This window comes from Apteryx rowi, unplaced genomic scaffold (genome assembly GCF_003343035.1).
Source record: "Apteryx rowi isolate R43461 unplaced genomic scaffold, aptRow1 scaffold_69, whole genome shotgun sequence".
In the NCBI taxonomy this organism is placed as follows: Eukaryota; Metazoa; Chordata; class Aves; order Apterygiformes; family Apterygidae; genus Apteryx; species Apteryx rowi.
Window position 1 is genome coordinate 3,112,640 of NW_020450971.1, and position 14,486 is coordinate 3,127,125.

General features: G+C 41.8%; 1 protein-coding gene across 4 annotated transcripts in view; it reads left to right on the forward strand.

Moving 5' to 3' along the window:
• Positions 1-362: 362 nt before the first annotated feature.
• Positions 363-14,486, forward strand: part of CHRDL1 (chordin like 1) — a 42,152-nt gene continuing 28,028 nt past the window's right edge. For 3 of the 4 annotated variants that reach the window (XM_026086326.1, XM_026086327.1, XM_026086328.1), the window contains exons 1-3: positions 410-506; positions 2,459-2,571; positions 6,518-6,611. In XM_026086326.1, the coding sequence (XP_025942111.1) occupies positions 410-506; positions 2,459-2,571; positions 6,518-6,611 (304 nt within the window). Of the gene's footprint in view, positions 507-2,458; positions 2,572-6,517; positions 6,612-14,486 lie in introns of all 4 variants that reach the window. The other variant, XM_026086325.1, reaches the window with a different exon arrangement.

Consider the following 14,486-nt stretch of genomic DNA (forward strand, 5'->3'; position numbering starts at 1 on the left):
CCTTAGTTACATCCAAAAGAGCTGCTCTCCAAGAAAATCTCCCCAACTATTTTTCTCATGAAAGAGAACTTTAAGAATTTAGCTTGCTTCCTTTCCGGGTTTCTCTGCTTTGAGACAAGATAAGGGCTTTCTAAGGTGTAATACCCATTTTTCAGCTTTCATGAATGGGAATGAGGTCCCTTTTCCAAATATGAACTGATCTAAAGCCAAAGCTTTTTCTGTTAAATGAAGATGTCTAATACAGACAGATTTTTTGGTTCTGGCAGTTTAGGATTTCTGTGTGCTGGCTGAAATCATGTCAGAGAACTAAACATCTTACAGCCTCTAGTTTAATTCTTTTAATCTTTTCTTCCCAACAGCTCAACGTTCTCTACTTTGGAGGCTCCGTTTTTCACTTTTGTTGATAAAGATGAGAAGAAAGTGGAGATTGGAGAATTTTCATTTTATCTTTTTCATTGTGCTCTGTCTCCTTTTCATAGACGGAGGTAAACTAGAACAAGTAAAACGTAAGTAACCTTCAAACAAAGCTGTCACATTCACCCGCATTTGGAATTTTCCTTCTATCTGACAAATATGGTTCGGAAACGATCTTCAAACAAAAATGTTCTAAGCCATGGAATTGCACTCAAATCCCTCTAGCATTCRTCCTCCTTCTAATCCTTCATTTAGTAGAAACAGGTCACACCCACRTTTGGGGTGCATTTTCCTAAAGCCATACAGGTTCAGTGCGTCCTAAAGAACATAACACATCAGCTGAAGAATCTGTTTAATTTCAAATGCTCTGAATCAGGGGAGTGCTTAATTCCATTTTAGTGACCTCTATAAACATCTGACGGATTATCTGGATTTTGTCCCATGTGTAAGACTATTGTGCTGAGGTTTTCAGATAGCGTGAAGCTCTTCCAAGACTGCTCTGTTGTGTTCCAAAAACAACCTCATATGAACTGGATTAGATATATCCTTTGAGAAAATTAAAGGTCTACGCACTGTCAAAAACTTGATGAGATGCATTGAAAAGAGCACAAACAAAGCAAAGGGAATATTTCTACAAGGCCTGTCATCTGTGGGAGATGTTAACACATTTCAGAAAGCATGGCAAGGAGGAATAACTACCCAAATAAGTCTGTAGGAGTTACTGACTGCTACAGCCTTGTTAGTAGCTATCTGGAATGGTTTCCCCACCTGTGCATGCCAGGTCTTGGCCTTCCTCTTGCAAAGCACATTGCTTGCATTTGAGAAGTAGTTAAAAACTGCAGTCTCGGTGTCAGCAGCTTCTGCTTCTAAGCAGGTAGATGAAAAAAGGAAAAAAAAGGGGGGGGGAAGGGTTCAGAGAAGGCCTTCTTTACTCGCAAGAAAACACAGTGCAGGTATCCCTGTTCAGAGAAAGCAGCGTGAGAAATTATCAACCTCCACTTCAGCCAGCTGCTTTTCCAGATCCTGCATTTCATTTGTCAGGCTTTTGTGTGAAGTGAAAGCAGATCGCTTCACAGTTGCTACTAATAATCCCTACCTCTTGCTACCTTCTTTTAGGCCAGTGAATGTTAAACACGTTCCTTTCTTGGATTATCTCTTGGAAGACAGGTAGTTTGTCTGATACTCTGAAGCATCATTTATACTGAGGGTGGTGAATCAAGCTGAGCTTGGACATCATTAAGATAACAGCAAGTACTTCTCTCATGGAAATATTGCTGTAATAAAACCCTTTCTGTTGAAGAGATTTGAGTTTTTAACATGAAACTATAATGTGACAGTGAGAGACAGGGCAGTAATGTCTGGTAGGTAGATGGACTTCTGCAAAACTGTACTTGCAAGATTACAAGTGCTTAGTGAAAAGCAAGATCTTAAATAATTTGGAAGCTGATGCATATATAAGTCAACACAAAGTGTTTTGAAATACTATGACAAGCTTTTATTTGATTGGGTTGTTAAAATATGGTGATACTGAATATGCAGTGTAAATGCAATGTGCACATCTTCCATTTGTAGTCCCTGTGTTCAGAAATCCCTCTGCTCTAGAGCCTGGGCTTTTCCTGAGTGGAGGCATTTGCTTTGGCTTTGCAATGAAAAGGTTTTGTTTCCTGTGAACCTGTCTGAGCAATTGAGAGCTTTAATTTTGTGACCTAAATAGGATCTGAAACTACATCTTCCACAGGTGAAAGGCTAAACTCACCGTGTATGAAAGCCGTTTTGCCAGCTGTTTCAGGAGCTGCAACTTTGGAGAGAATGGGGAGGTCACTTTATTTTGGTTTGGGAAGTTAGAAACAACAGCATCAAAAATTAAGGGCATCCCAATTTTAAAGTGTGATTCTCCAGGGAAAGAAAAAAAGTAGATCTTCACCAAATTTTATGTATCATTCTCAAACGTAGTCTACAGAGAACGCTGCAAACATAAAACACTTCTCAAGCACGGAATGGGATCATTTCTTCACCTCTCTTTCAATTCTTCACTGTTTTACAGATTCAGATACATACTGTGTGTTTCAAGATAAGAAGTACCGCGTAGGAGAAAGATGGCATCCTTATCTAGAACCCTACGGCCTTGTTTACTGTGTTAACTGTCTCTGCTCCGAGGTAGGRCTGTTCAGCTGCTGCTCTTTTACAACTTTTTCTGCTTGCTTAACTGACTAGAAGCCTTTACCTTGTATCTACACCATGACGAGCCCGGAGCTGGTTTYGCTCGGGGGTTCTGATTCATGCTGAGTTTCCTGGAAGCTGCGGGAAATAGAGGCAGGTGATCCTAGCCCAGGGAAAGCATTAACAGAGAAGGCCGATACTGGCACAAATGCTTGCACAGGACAGACAAAAAAGCTCCTTAACTAGCCACAAGCTGTGCTCATTGCAGAGCACTACACCTCGAATAACCAGATCCTCCTACATCYGTATAATCCTTGTACTTCCACCAACATGGAAGATTATGCAGAGTACAATTCRGTTGTGTTTTGATCTAAAGACAGTGCCCACATCTTCCAAAAGGCATTTGCACAGTCAAAGCATCTGCTGCCTTACYGTGCTGAAGGAACAGGCAGGGATATCACCGTTTACAAAAATCTCGGAAAGAAGAATGAGGCAATGAGAAACGAGAAAAGGGCACRGGGAGCAGAGGGACTTGGCTAGGACGTGAAAGGACAAACCCTTTCGCTGCCGTCAGCTGATGCCTGATGCTAAGACACAGCAGTCATAGACCCCCTAAGCATGTCCTACACAGCTTGGGGGGGGGCAGGAAAATGAGGGCAGAATTTGTCCCTTGGAGTACTTTAAAAATGACTAAACAATAAGGGATCTTAATCACTAACATATGAGACACGCCAGATGCTGAATTTTGCCTGCTGTATTTAATGTGAAATAAAATCTTCTTGGCTATTCTCCCCCCTGCAAGTGTAAAATATTGGGCCCCTGTGCAGGATTTGCTCTGAGGGATCTGCTACTACACTTTTGTGCAGAGATATACAAACAGTAGTCCCACAAGCTTGGCTGCATCTCACATCTGTGCACAGAGCATCTGTAAGAGCAAAAGCAGTGYACTAGGAAGAGGAGGAAAAGCCTCCCTTTAAAGCTAAAAGGAGTTTCCATCACTTTTGCTGATCTGTATGCAAAAGCTTAAAACTCCCTCAGAAACAGTGTGTGGTAAAACACTCATTAAACTGCTGGAAGGCTGTGCCTTGGGTGGGGATGAAATCGCTGGAAACCCTAGAGATGTGGATACAAATCATTGCTCAATGATTTTCAGGAAGATGTTAGAGAGTCTGGAGGGCTGGGAAAGCACATGCAACCCTCCTCTGGAGAGCAGCACTGCTGTGATCCAGGCATCCCCCTGCACTGCGAGAGGCCAGCAGGCGGGATGTATTTTATTTCTCTCCTTCTCACACGGATGTGGAAGACCAGAGTGACAGAAGAGGGCAACAAGGGAAGCAGAGATGGAAACTCTGCTTGTGGTAGCTGTCAGTACCTGCAGCCCGAAGTGGCTCTGGGCTCCGCTTGCTCATTCGCCCTGTTCCACCTCTGACGTACAGTGAGGGTGCAAAACACAACTAGGGCTCGCTGCAGCAGCAAGGCCGCTGGGGGGTCCGTGGAACAAGATTGTGTCGTTGCCTGGGAGGAAACCCCCAAAGAGCATCCGCAGCATCCGGCCCTTTCTTCGAGCTTTGCCCGGGGCAAGAGAAACACCACCAGAGCACTAGCCTACAGTGAGAACTCCAGATCAGCAGGAAACTCTCAGTAATTCATAATATTAATAAAATTAAGGCTATATAAAGCATTAGATAACATCCCATGACCACAAGCACAGACCTGATAACATTACAGCATAAAGAAATGAAACTAGAGTTTGCCACAGACAGCAAATAAGGGAGCCGAGTGTCACCCGCTATAACTCCCTGGCAGGAAACCAGTTAGGCAAAGGACATGTACAGAGTCTGGACCAGCATCTACTCCCTCACCCTGGAGGGAAAGCAAACACATCCCCAGGGGTCTTCATCACCACTGTGACCACAAGGGAAAATTTCTCTGCCAGCCTCAAGCACCATGATCCACATGATCACCGCACAAAACAGGTCACATCAGCCAGGCAACCGAGAGGGATCTCTGCACCTTCTCTAAACAATTCCCCCCCAACCCAGCATGCACACTTCTGATGTTTAAGAAAAAGGCGAGACAAACCTAACCAAACAGAGGCCAAATTATTCAGCATGGCATTAAAAAATATCCTAGTTTTGTGTGTGTAGTAGTAGTTTTTACAAGTTAGAGTTTACACACTTAAACCAGAATAAAACTAAACATAATTCAGTGTTCTCACCCTCTTCCCCTTCTCCTCCCCCTCCCCAAATACACAGTGGAGACTGTTGACTGTTACTGTCTGGTAAATTAAAGCACTCACAATTTGCCAGATCATTATTTCACTCTTTAAAATAGAGCAGCCTCCTGCTTGTGTTCAAAGTCAGATCTGCAGACTTCAGGGGCTAAAATCAATGCTCTTTGCATTTAGCACTGCTAATACAGCAAACGAAGAGAGCTGCATTGTTATTCTTTGGGTATCTGAAGCAGAAACGCTCAGCATGGTTCTCTCTCACAAAGGTGTATAGGAGCTTAAGTCCCACTCGAGCCAGTAGGGCTTGGTCTCCCAAATATCTCTGTGAATCTAAGCATAAGATCAGTCTCATTAAGCATAAGATCCATTAAAATAGTTAGGTCCTGCTGCAAACGGCGGAGTACTGTAGGCAGCACCGAGAGGAGAAGCTGGCCTGCAGAGTTTTTATCACAACTGGTCGTGCACAAGAAGCGAACATAGGCATCAGGAGATTTTGCAGGACTAGTGACTGAAGGGGAAGGGGGGCCATGGTGCGAGGAAGCCACGCGCTCCGGGCCAGCAGAGCCTGCCAGCCGTTCCTCCGCACCAGTGCTTTAAAGGCTCCCAGGTGAGGGCCTGCTGGCCAGGAGCCATGCAGCCCAACCATAGTCCCTGTCTCTCAGAGAGTCTCCAGCCCTGCTCTGTAAAGTCAGTATATTTAATTTCAGTCATCATATTGGAAACAGATGAYAATATCACTTTTAGAGTCTCTTTCCAGAGATGCACAGACATAGTCTATGGCTAGCAATGATCTTCTAACAGTATGATTCCAGCCTGTAGTCCACAGATATTTAGGAGTCAATGGATAATTTTGAAGGAGATGGCTAGAAAAGCCTACACATATGAAATCTCAGTCTGCACCTCCACTGGAAACATTTCAGTGCTCCAGAAGGCATATGAAAATGAAGTGGCTTTATTTCTAACAGCACCCAAAACTACAATCATAGCATAGTATCAGTGTTCATGCTGAAAGATCTTTCTTGCTATAAACATGAGCAACTCAGAGCTAAATTAGGAGGATGAATTATTGATGGGAAATGGGAATCTGAAATGGATAGTCTTTTCTGGTTACAGACACTGGAGACTGAAAATTCCCTATATTTTAATTATAAATCAAACTTAGATGTGGTCAAATAGAATATTATGTTAATGACATGAATAATGAACACTATTCTCAAGACTCGCTCGTATTTCTTAGAAAAATGGCTACTTACCAACTGGTGTTCTTTGTCTACCAGGGAACCCATCAAATGAAAACAAAAGACTCTCCACAGTTTTCAGGAAAAATTACAGACACTATTGTCTCTTGCGGTCTTGAACTAACCCTCAGTAGGGGATATCTCAGAGACCTACTATTCACTATCTATGTCTTAGCTCTGCAAAAACAAGTCTTAAGCATAATCTGCTCAAAAGAAAACACAGACGAAGATTGTTGAAATCCATTTTTAAGCACTTCCTATGATTTTAATGTTTGTATGAGTTTATGCTACATTCTGACCTTCAGCATAAATTCAGGGGCAGTGGAAATAGTCTGGGCTTACCCCAGTGTAAGTGAAATCAGAATGTTGTAAAAAAAAGCATTTGTTTTTCAAGTATCTAGGTGTAGAATGGAGAGCACAGAAACTTGCAAGTTGGCCCATTCCCTTAAAGCACTGTATTATGTTCCACCTGCAGAATGGAAACGTACTGTGCAGCAGGATACGATGCCCAAGCCTACACTGTCCTTCTCCTGTGCACGTACCACAGCTGTGCTGCCCACGATGCCCAGGTAATTTATATTGAGGACACACGATCCTTTCTGAAATAGCTATTTACTATGCTGAGTAACAGCAATTGTGAAATGTCTGTGCTGGAAAACTTCTGTGAAGTAAACGTCCTTCTATACCCGCTCAGGTCATGAGGTAGGCTTGTTCTATAGTGAGTTGTAGTATTTTTGATGGTGGTTTCTTTTTAGAAAATCAGAAGTATAGGTTTTGAAAAGGATCAGCTAAGCTGCTAAGTCCAAACCCTTCCCACCAGGCAGAAGGTAGCAGAAGTTCATTCACAGCTGTCTGTGAAGCATCCCCTCCCCACTCCTTCTCTTATCTCCGAACACCATCACAGTAAACACCCTGTCCCACAGCCTTCCTACAGTTTCTACTTGGTACTTTTCATAAGAGCAGGCTAAAACACATCGTTACTTGCAATGGTTCTCTGTTAATACGTAATTCTAAATTGCTGTGGCAAATGTGCATTTGTATAATATCACTATACAACCAGTCTGGTAACATTTGCCTTTTACCTCTCATATCCAGGCATTGCTTCATAATTAGTAGGGAGTGTTGTAAATCATAGAAGCAGTGCTGTGGAAGTTTATGACTATATAAATCCAATTGGATACTGTATAGTAAATTCCTCCAGACTGTACATTTATTATATGCTCATTATTAAGAACCACTGTATGAAAGAGACTAGGCAGGATCTTTCATAAGGCTGTTACAACATTCCCGACATGGCCTAATGGCTGCTAGATCTGACTGGGGCTTTTCCCTAAATGTCTGTCTTAGTGGCACCCCTCATTTCCACTTATAAAAGGGTATTCATGCAGCATCGTAGAAAGGGTTTTTATTTGACTCGCTCCGGAGGGAGTTTCACTGTCCGAGGAAAACAGCTGTTCCCTGACCAAAACCTGTGAGCAGAGGGTGGAGGGACCTGCACGCGGGAATCAGTTTGCTGTTCAGCAGGGCTTGGAGTGGACTGGCTGCACTCACTGGAGTGTAAATGGAACCCACTGGTCTACTGTTGGTAGGATTCATCTGACCAGACGTAGATAGCAATATCTGATCTAGGTATCTAGAACCCCCTTGTAATCAGTGAGGATAAACAAGCATTTCCAGTGCATAACTCATCTGGTGTCATGACAGAAGTCTACACGGGTCAGATGAGTTGTATCCTGGAAGCTCTGATATTTTCTGTAGACTGTAACAGAATTAGACCACTGCTTTGGACACAGACACCTACATTGTTACTGTCTGTAGTTCAGGGAGGTGAGTCCCATCCTTCCTGCAGCATATTCCTGCCTTGTCCCAGAGTACAAAGAGTATATATACCATATGATAGTAACAGCTGTCAGTCCACAAGGCTGGTTTTAACACATCCTGTAGCAGCATGTGCCTTTAAATGCCAGTTATCATTGAAGAGATAYGGCAGCTTCCCAAACTTACATGATTAATCCCTGCTCATCAGTGCAGGCCTGTTTCCTCCAAGACATTTCCAGTGCTTTGTCTTTTCTATCTTATATTCTAAGCAGTGTTTCTTTCCACATACCTCTGTATAGTCAAGGAAAGCAACCTGATCCAATTTACAGATAAAAAGGTCAGACGCGTCATAATTACTGTCACTATATCTTAATGGCTTTCTGATCACAAGGCATCATATTATCAAAACAGTTCTTTCCACAATAGCCTTCTCAGCCACTGAAGTACACAGTAAGTCTACAGAACGATACCTCAAGTCTCTTTCTCTTGTCATTACTGTTTTTATCATCGGTGGCTAGGTAGGTTATGTCTCAGCAGCACCCTGGAGATCCCCAAAAGGTTTGAAAAAACTTAGGTTGCACCTAGACATCATTTTCTTCCTCGCTAGCACAGACCTGCTGGGACAGCAGTTGCGCTTGGCCCTGGTATGGAGGGTTTGACTGTAGCTTCAGCAGGCTGTCAGCCACTTCTTGCTTGTATTCTCATTTGCAGTGATGATAACTATTGGGCGTTCTTTGGATAATCTCACTCTTCCTGTGTCTTGGGATGAGATCCATCCTATCCAACTTTAGATCTACCAGTTTGGCACCTAGCTGACGGGACAGTTTTAGCTATCATGGTCTAACACTTAGGAAAGAAAGTTTGTAAGGTAAATAGCTTTTATCTGATCAACTAGTATAGTTAGATAAAATGGGTAAGATGTTGGAAACACAACCCCCTCCTTAGTTTTCAGATGAAAAGAAGGACCTGTGCATCCAAAAACTGGTCTGTTTTTACAACTATTCTAAACTCCAACAGGCAAGGGAATTATCTAGATACCCTTATAGCTGTTGGAAACACACTGTCCCCAGAGGGTGATTCATTCCGTTATCCAGAATGAGAAGAACTTTTCTCTGGAGATGCCTCTCTCTCTCCACTGACTGTTGAGGGAGCCCAGGCAAATAGCTTATGCTAGATACTTACTTTTTTGACAGCTAAAGTTAAAACAGAGAAATCCCACTCTTGYGTGTAATTGACATTTGGGGGCAGAAAGTGTTTTTTTAATATCTCTGTTCAGTATTTAGTACATAATAATAAATGCTTCTAGATGGATTGTCTCTGATTCAAGTGCTTTTTGGTAGTGAACTCTGGCTTTTCTCAGTTCATATGGCTGTAAACGTGGTGATCCCAATGAAGATTTTAAGGCATTCTGCAATAACCTAGTGAGAAAGAGTAAGGGCCCCAGTAAACTCTCAAATCTCTTATCAAATAAAGTTCTTGCTATTCATACAGTCTTCAGCAAGCATTTTATACTGTGTTTAAACTGATAAATCCTGAAAATTATCAGCATGATACCTTCCTGAATTGTGATCCATTATCTTCCCTTAACTCCTCCTGGAATCCAGCTGTAGCCTGTCTGCCACATATGATGGGCTGTAAATTGCTGGAGTATGAGTTGGGCAGTAGCTCATTAAAAAGTATGAGTAAGAGTGCCACTAAGCAATATTTTTTCCCTAACTGAATCTGTAATTCACATACAGATCTGCACCAATGTTAGGCAAATCACAAGAATCTTCTGGGATTTCCGTGGTTATTTGCATTCTGCAGTGATTACATACCTCATATTTGGATGCTCTGTATTCAGTGGTAATGTTCATGCCTGACCTGAATAGGAATCTCAGTCATTATTCTTGCACATCTCATTCCAGTTTTCCATTTCCGTGTGTCTGACATACGATGTCTTTTGTGCAGCATCCCATGATACGCGGGAATTTCACCTCTCAGGTTCCACTGGTTATTTTGTAATGGAAGATGCCTAAGCTCTGGCCATCAGCCATCGATTTGAATCACTCTCATAAATGCTCGTTATGTTCTGTCACGTATGTTTCCCCTGTTTCTCGAGCTGCATTTCAGAAATGAGTAGTGCTAGTCACAGTGACTTCAGGCTCTTCCTCCTGACTTTCTGCAGGCCTTGTAGAGCGTAACTGCCCAAATAAGTGCCTCCTTATTTAATGAAGCAGAGGTAATGCCAGGAGGCGGCAACTTTCTTTGGAAACTGAACTTCATAACTACCTAAGTGGAGGAGCTGTTGAAGGGATTCCTTTGAGAAAAGTTGGCACTGCTCTCCCCTTGGAATTAGTCTCCCGCATCCATAGTGACACTGGTCTTGCTGGCACAAAGAGATGCAGTGTTTGTATCCTGTCTCCCCGGCACCAGCCACCATGAATCCTAAACAGTCGTCAGACATATATTATGAAGCATCTTCCACTTTTTGCCAGTGGTTTATCCTACCAGCTTCTACCACAGATTCATTGCTAGCTTTTTCATAGCTTGTTGAAACTTATTCTTCACAGTATTGGCAAAATCCAGACCTTGTGTCTTCCACAGAACTAAATATTCCTCCCTTTTGCAGCTCTGAAAAATATTTTACTTTATTATCTGAATTATATTCTTATCATCACACACATGTGACCAAAGAAACTAGCTTCACATCTCATTGGGACTCTTTTTACACTCCTTGAGCCCCAAAAGGACATCAGATGCACTGGTACTCTTTCTGCAGTCAGATATGCTAAGCTGGGCTAAGGGTTATCAGCTGAGCTGGAACTAAAATTGCACATCTTACCACAGCCTCAGAGCTTGAACTCCCTTCTCCCACCTCAGGATTCTCAGGCAGCCTCAGAGGAGAGGTGATTTACAGAGTTAGGGAGATAATTCACTGCCATTCTTAGAGCTGGATCAGCTCTGGTGCTACCAAGAGGACTTCAGACCTCCTATCTCCTGTCATGAAAACAAACTTGATGTACAAGTTCTTAAAGCATCTTTATGGCACTATTATGGACAGTGCCTTTACAAATGGAACATTTATTCTAAATTGTATAATTTCTACATTGAACGATTGTTACTGAAAGCATCTGGACTCTCGTTTAAGTTTTAGAATTTTTGAATACACTCTGGAATATGTAAATATAAGATGGAGCAAGCTTACACTAGAAGTAAAGATGCACACTGCAGGATTTAGACAGGGTTTCCATATTCCATTTCCTGGTTTGATTTCTCAGTGGATTAGACTGCACGCTGATGTATGAATCAGCCCATCTGGGTCCAGTATTTTTTAAGCTTGCTGCCCTGACTGAACATACTGGCTTCCAGGAAAGTTCATGATTAGTAACACATTTATGTTTAGGCTCCTATTGTACTATGATTTTTCAGTCTGTATCAAATTCAAACTACTTTTCTGATGTACTTTTTGCTGTTCCTTAGATATTGATATAACAGCAAAATGCCAGGTGGTACATATATAAATACTTGGACAAAACACAAAGACGGACCAGATCAGGTATCTGACAACTGTGGTCCGAGAACATCACCTAAAAATAAATGAGGCTACGTCTACATGGTAGACTGCAGCATGACTTAGTGATACCCATGCCTCCAAACTACTAGCTACTTTAGACCCTGGATTAGGACAGCACAGAGCTCACTGCAGGGTGAAACCCTCTTGAGAAGCACAGAAAATGAACTTGCAGTGAGCTCAGTGCTACCTCTACTTGATGCCTTCCTGTTGCTGAGCTAGCCCAGGTAACACACGGCACTCTGTAGCTTAGATATTCTTAAAAACTCAGTCCTGCAATGTGCTAAGTACTTACACCTCCCATTGACCCTATATCATATAAGTAAACACAGAAGCATGTGTATAATACAATGCATCTTGCACTGAATTGCAACCAAAATCTTCAGCCTGGGCAGTTGGAATGCTCTGGTGCAATGGCTTTCCTTTGCAGAATGCACATACACTGAATTTAAAACATTTGGTGGATAGGTTTTGATTTCTACCCAGCTCACACATCAAAGCTCTCAGGTTCTCAGTTCCAATCTTCCCATCCTTCCTTTCAAAAAAACCCCAATCTATTTCACAAAGAATTTTGAAGGAGGGGGGGACATTGTTCCTAAATCTTCTGTTCTCTACACAGTTCTTACTGCAACCACCAACCCTTCTCATATTACTAAGTGAGAAACTCATGGTCCAGATCTCACTGGAGTCACAAGGAGTTTTAATTGCCTTAAATAGAAGGGTGTGAGGCTGGAGTAGAAACGTTAAGAAGAAATGTTAATATTAAGAGATGTTTAGGTAGTCTTTTACTGAGCAGATGCTGTTTTCCATGCTGTTGGTAAAAGAACAGCTGTTATCTCCCAGGTAAGATGCACCTCTGTCAACTGATGCTAAACTGTCTGAAATTCAAGTCAGAAACACTTCATATCCTGACTTTCAGATTGAAAACCAAATATTTTAACAATATTCAAGATCAAAAATCTTCCAGAATAACCTGTCAAAGAGCATACCATCCTTCTAAAAGATTTGTCTGAATCAGTATTGATGGTTCAAGCACCTGAGTATTTTATGAGAATATGGAGATGGATCCAGACTTCACATGTAACTTGTGAAACTCTCCACTGTCTGAAAGATCAGATCTGTGCCCTGCTATGAAAGATCCTGGGGGTTCTCAACTCTGACAAGCTTCAACCATGGAAACTCTTTTCCTCTCTGTATACCAATCTGTCCCTCTATTGCATAAGTCCCTGAACAACCAAATTTCTTCACGAACTGTGTTGCCAAGAGACCCATTTTCCATCTTACCCCACAGAGAGATTTTGTTGAGGCAGTAGTACACACAGTCTCTGAGCCTGTGATTTCCTTTCTTCTATACAATAGTGAGAGGAGTAAGGAAGAAGGCCACAGAGAGAGTCTCATAAGAAGAATAAAGTGCAGACAGCATTTCTTTCTTTTGTGATCCCTACTGAAATCTGAATTGACAGGAGCAAATATTGTAGCTACTGAAAGTCGACACATGGCGTATTTTTGGAAAATAACAATAAAAAAGGCACCTTATAGACCACCTAAAGGCCTAGATTTAGTCTGTGAGATGAAAAGAAACAGCAATAGGAGCTGTCATTTTATGAAAGGCTTGAAAAATTATGGAGAAATCTTATAAAATACATCATTGGTGGAAAACATCAACAGCATATTAGTGATTTTGATACTGAATTCTAAGTCCACTACACACAGCTGATTGGAGCATCGTGTTTGATGCATCAAGGATACTCAGACTAATTGGGATTAAGGATTTGTGGAGGAGTATCTCTGTATAAATCATTGCTTGAGAAAGGTTAGATCTTGGCAGAAATGTTCAGATGAAAAAGATCAAAGGCAGCACAAGCATCAATTAAGTTTGGCATTGAAAGTACAACATTACAATAACTGCGGTTCCTAAAAGTACTGTGAGTAGGGCAGCCTTCACATAGCTCCATTGTATCTATCAACCATTAGCCCTGGAGGAGTTCAAACACCTGACCTAAATGTCACCTACAAAGTCCAATCTAGCCATGATGGAGTAGTGTACCACATGTACAACTGAAAGTCCCTTCAAGTGTCTCCATAAAAAATACAGTGCTAAAAAATTGAGGAAAAAGAGAACTCAGTGTGCAGAAAGAGAGTTCTGTAGAATTACTGTTGGAATACAAGAGTGAGAAGACTTCATAATCATTAATGAACATTAATGAACATTAATGAATCAACTGCATGCTGAAAGTCCTACCTGTTTTATTCTTTATTCATACAACATTGTCTACAGTTTTGGAAGCAGCTGGATTGTCCGTCTGATAATATAGAAACAGTCAGACTCCTGAAAATCTTGACCACTTAAAACCTTTATGCATGCTTCTGTCTGAACTGTTCATTCAGAGAATAATACCTATCTATATTCTCTAACTGATGAACTCCTCTCTGAAGTTCATAACCACCTTACCAGTGAGTCCTACTAGGATTGCTTTCCTGACACCAAGGAATAGGCAATCGGCACTTGAATAAGAGAATATTGACAGAAATATGAGTTTGGAGCTATAGGCACATCTCACTTTTGGGAAAAACTGGCTACATTCTCAGCATCCTGCCCACTTTGTCACATGGTTGACATGAGCCTCATTTCATGGAAGAAACAGTGCATGCTCAGCTCCCCTCCAATGTCCATCTCTACCTTCTCTTGTTACTTTACCTCAGCATCTGAATCTCGAGACCTTTAATACATGACATCACACTGCCTGTAGGCCTGGTAGCTGTGCCACTGCCTTCACAGCCCACCTTTGTACTTCTCAGATGATGAAAAAGAAATCAGAAATAACCTGTGACCTGAGCTTTTGGCAGTCACAGTACAGGAGGCTGGGGAACAGGCACACCAACATACACACCAGTTAGTAGTCATAACTGGAGAACTACTTACTATTATCTATTGATAAAAGCAATTTTCAAATTTCTGCAGTCTGCACTTGACTCCTGTGGAGGTGTCAGAGAAATACAAAGCCATGCCTGTTTATGGTTACTCTGTGCGTACAAACAAGTTGGAATATAAAGGACTCACAGAATGTTACAC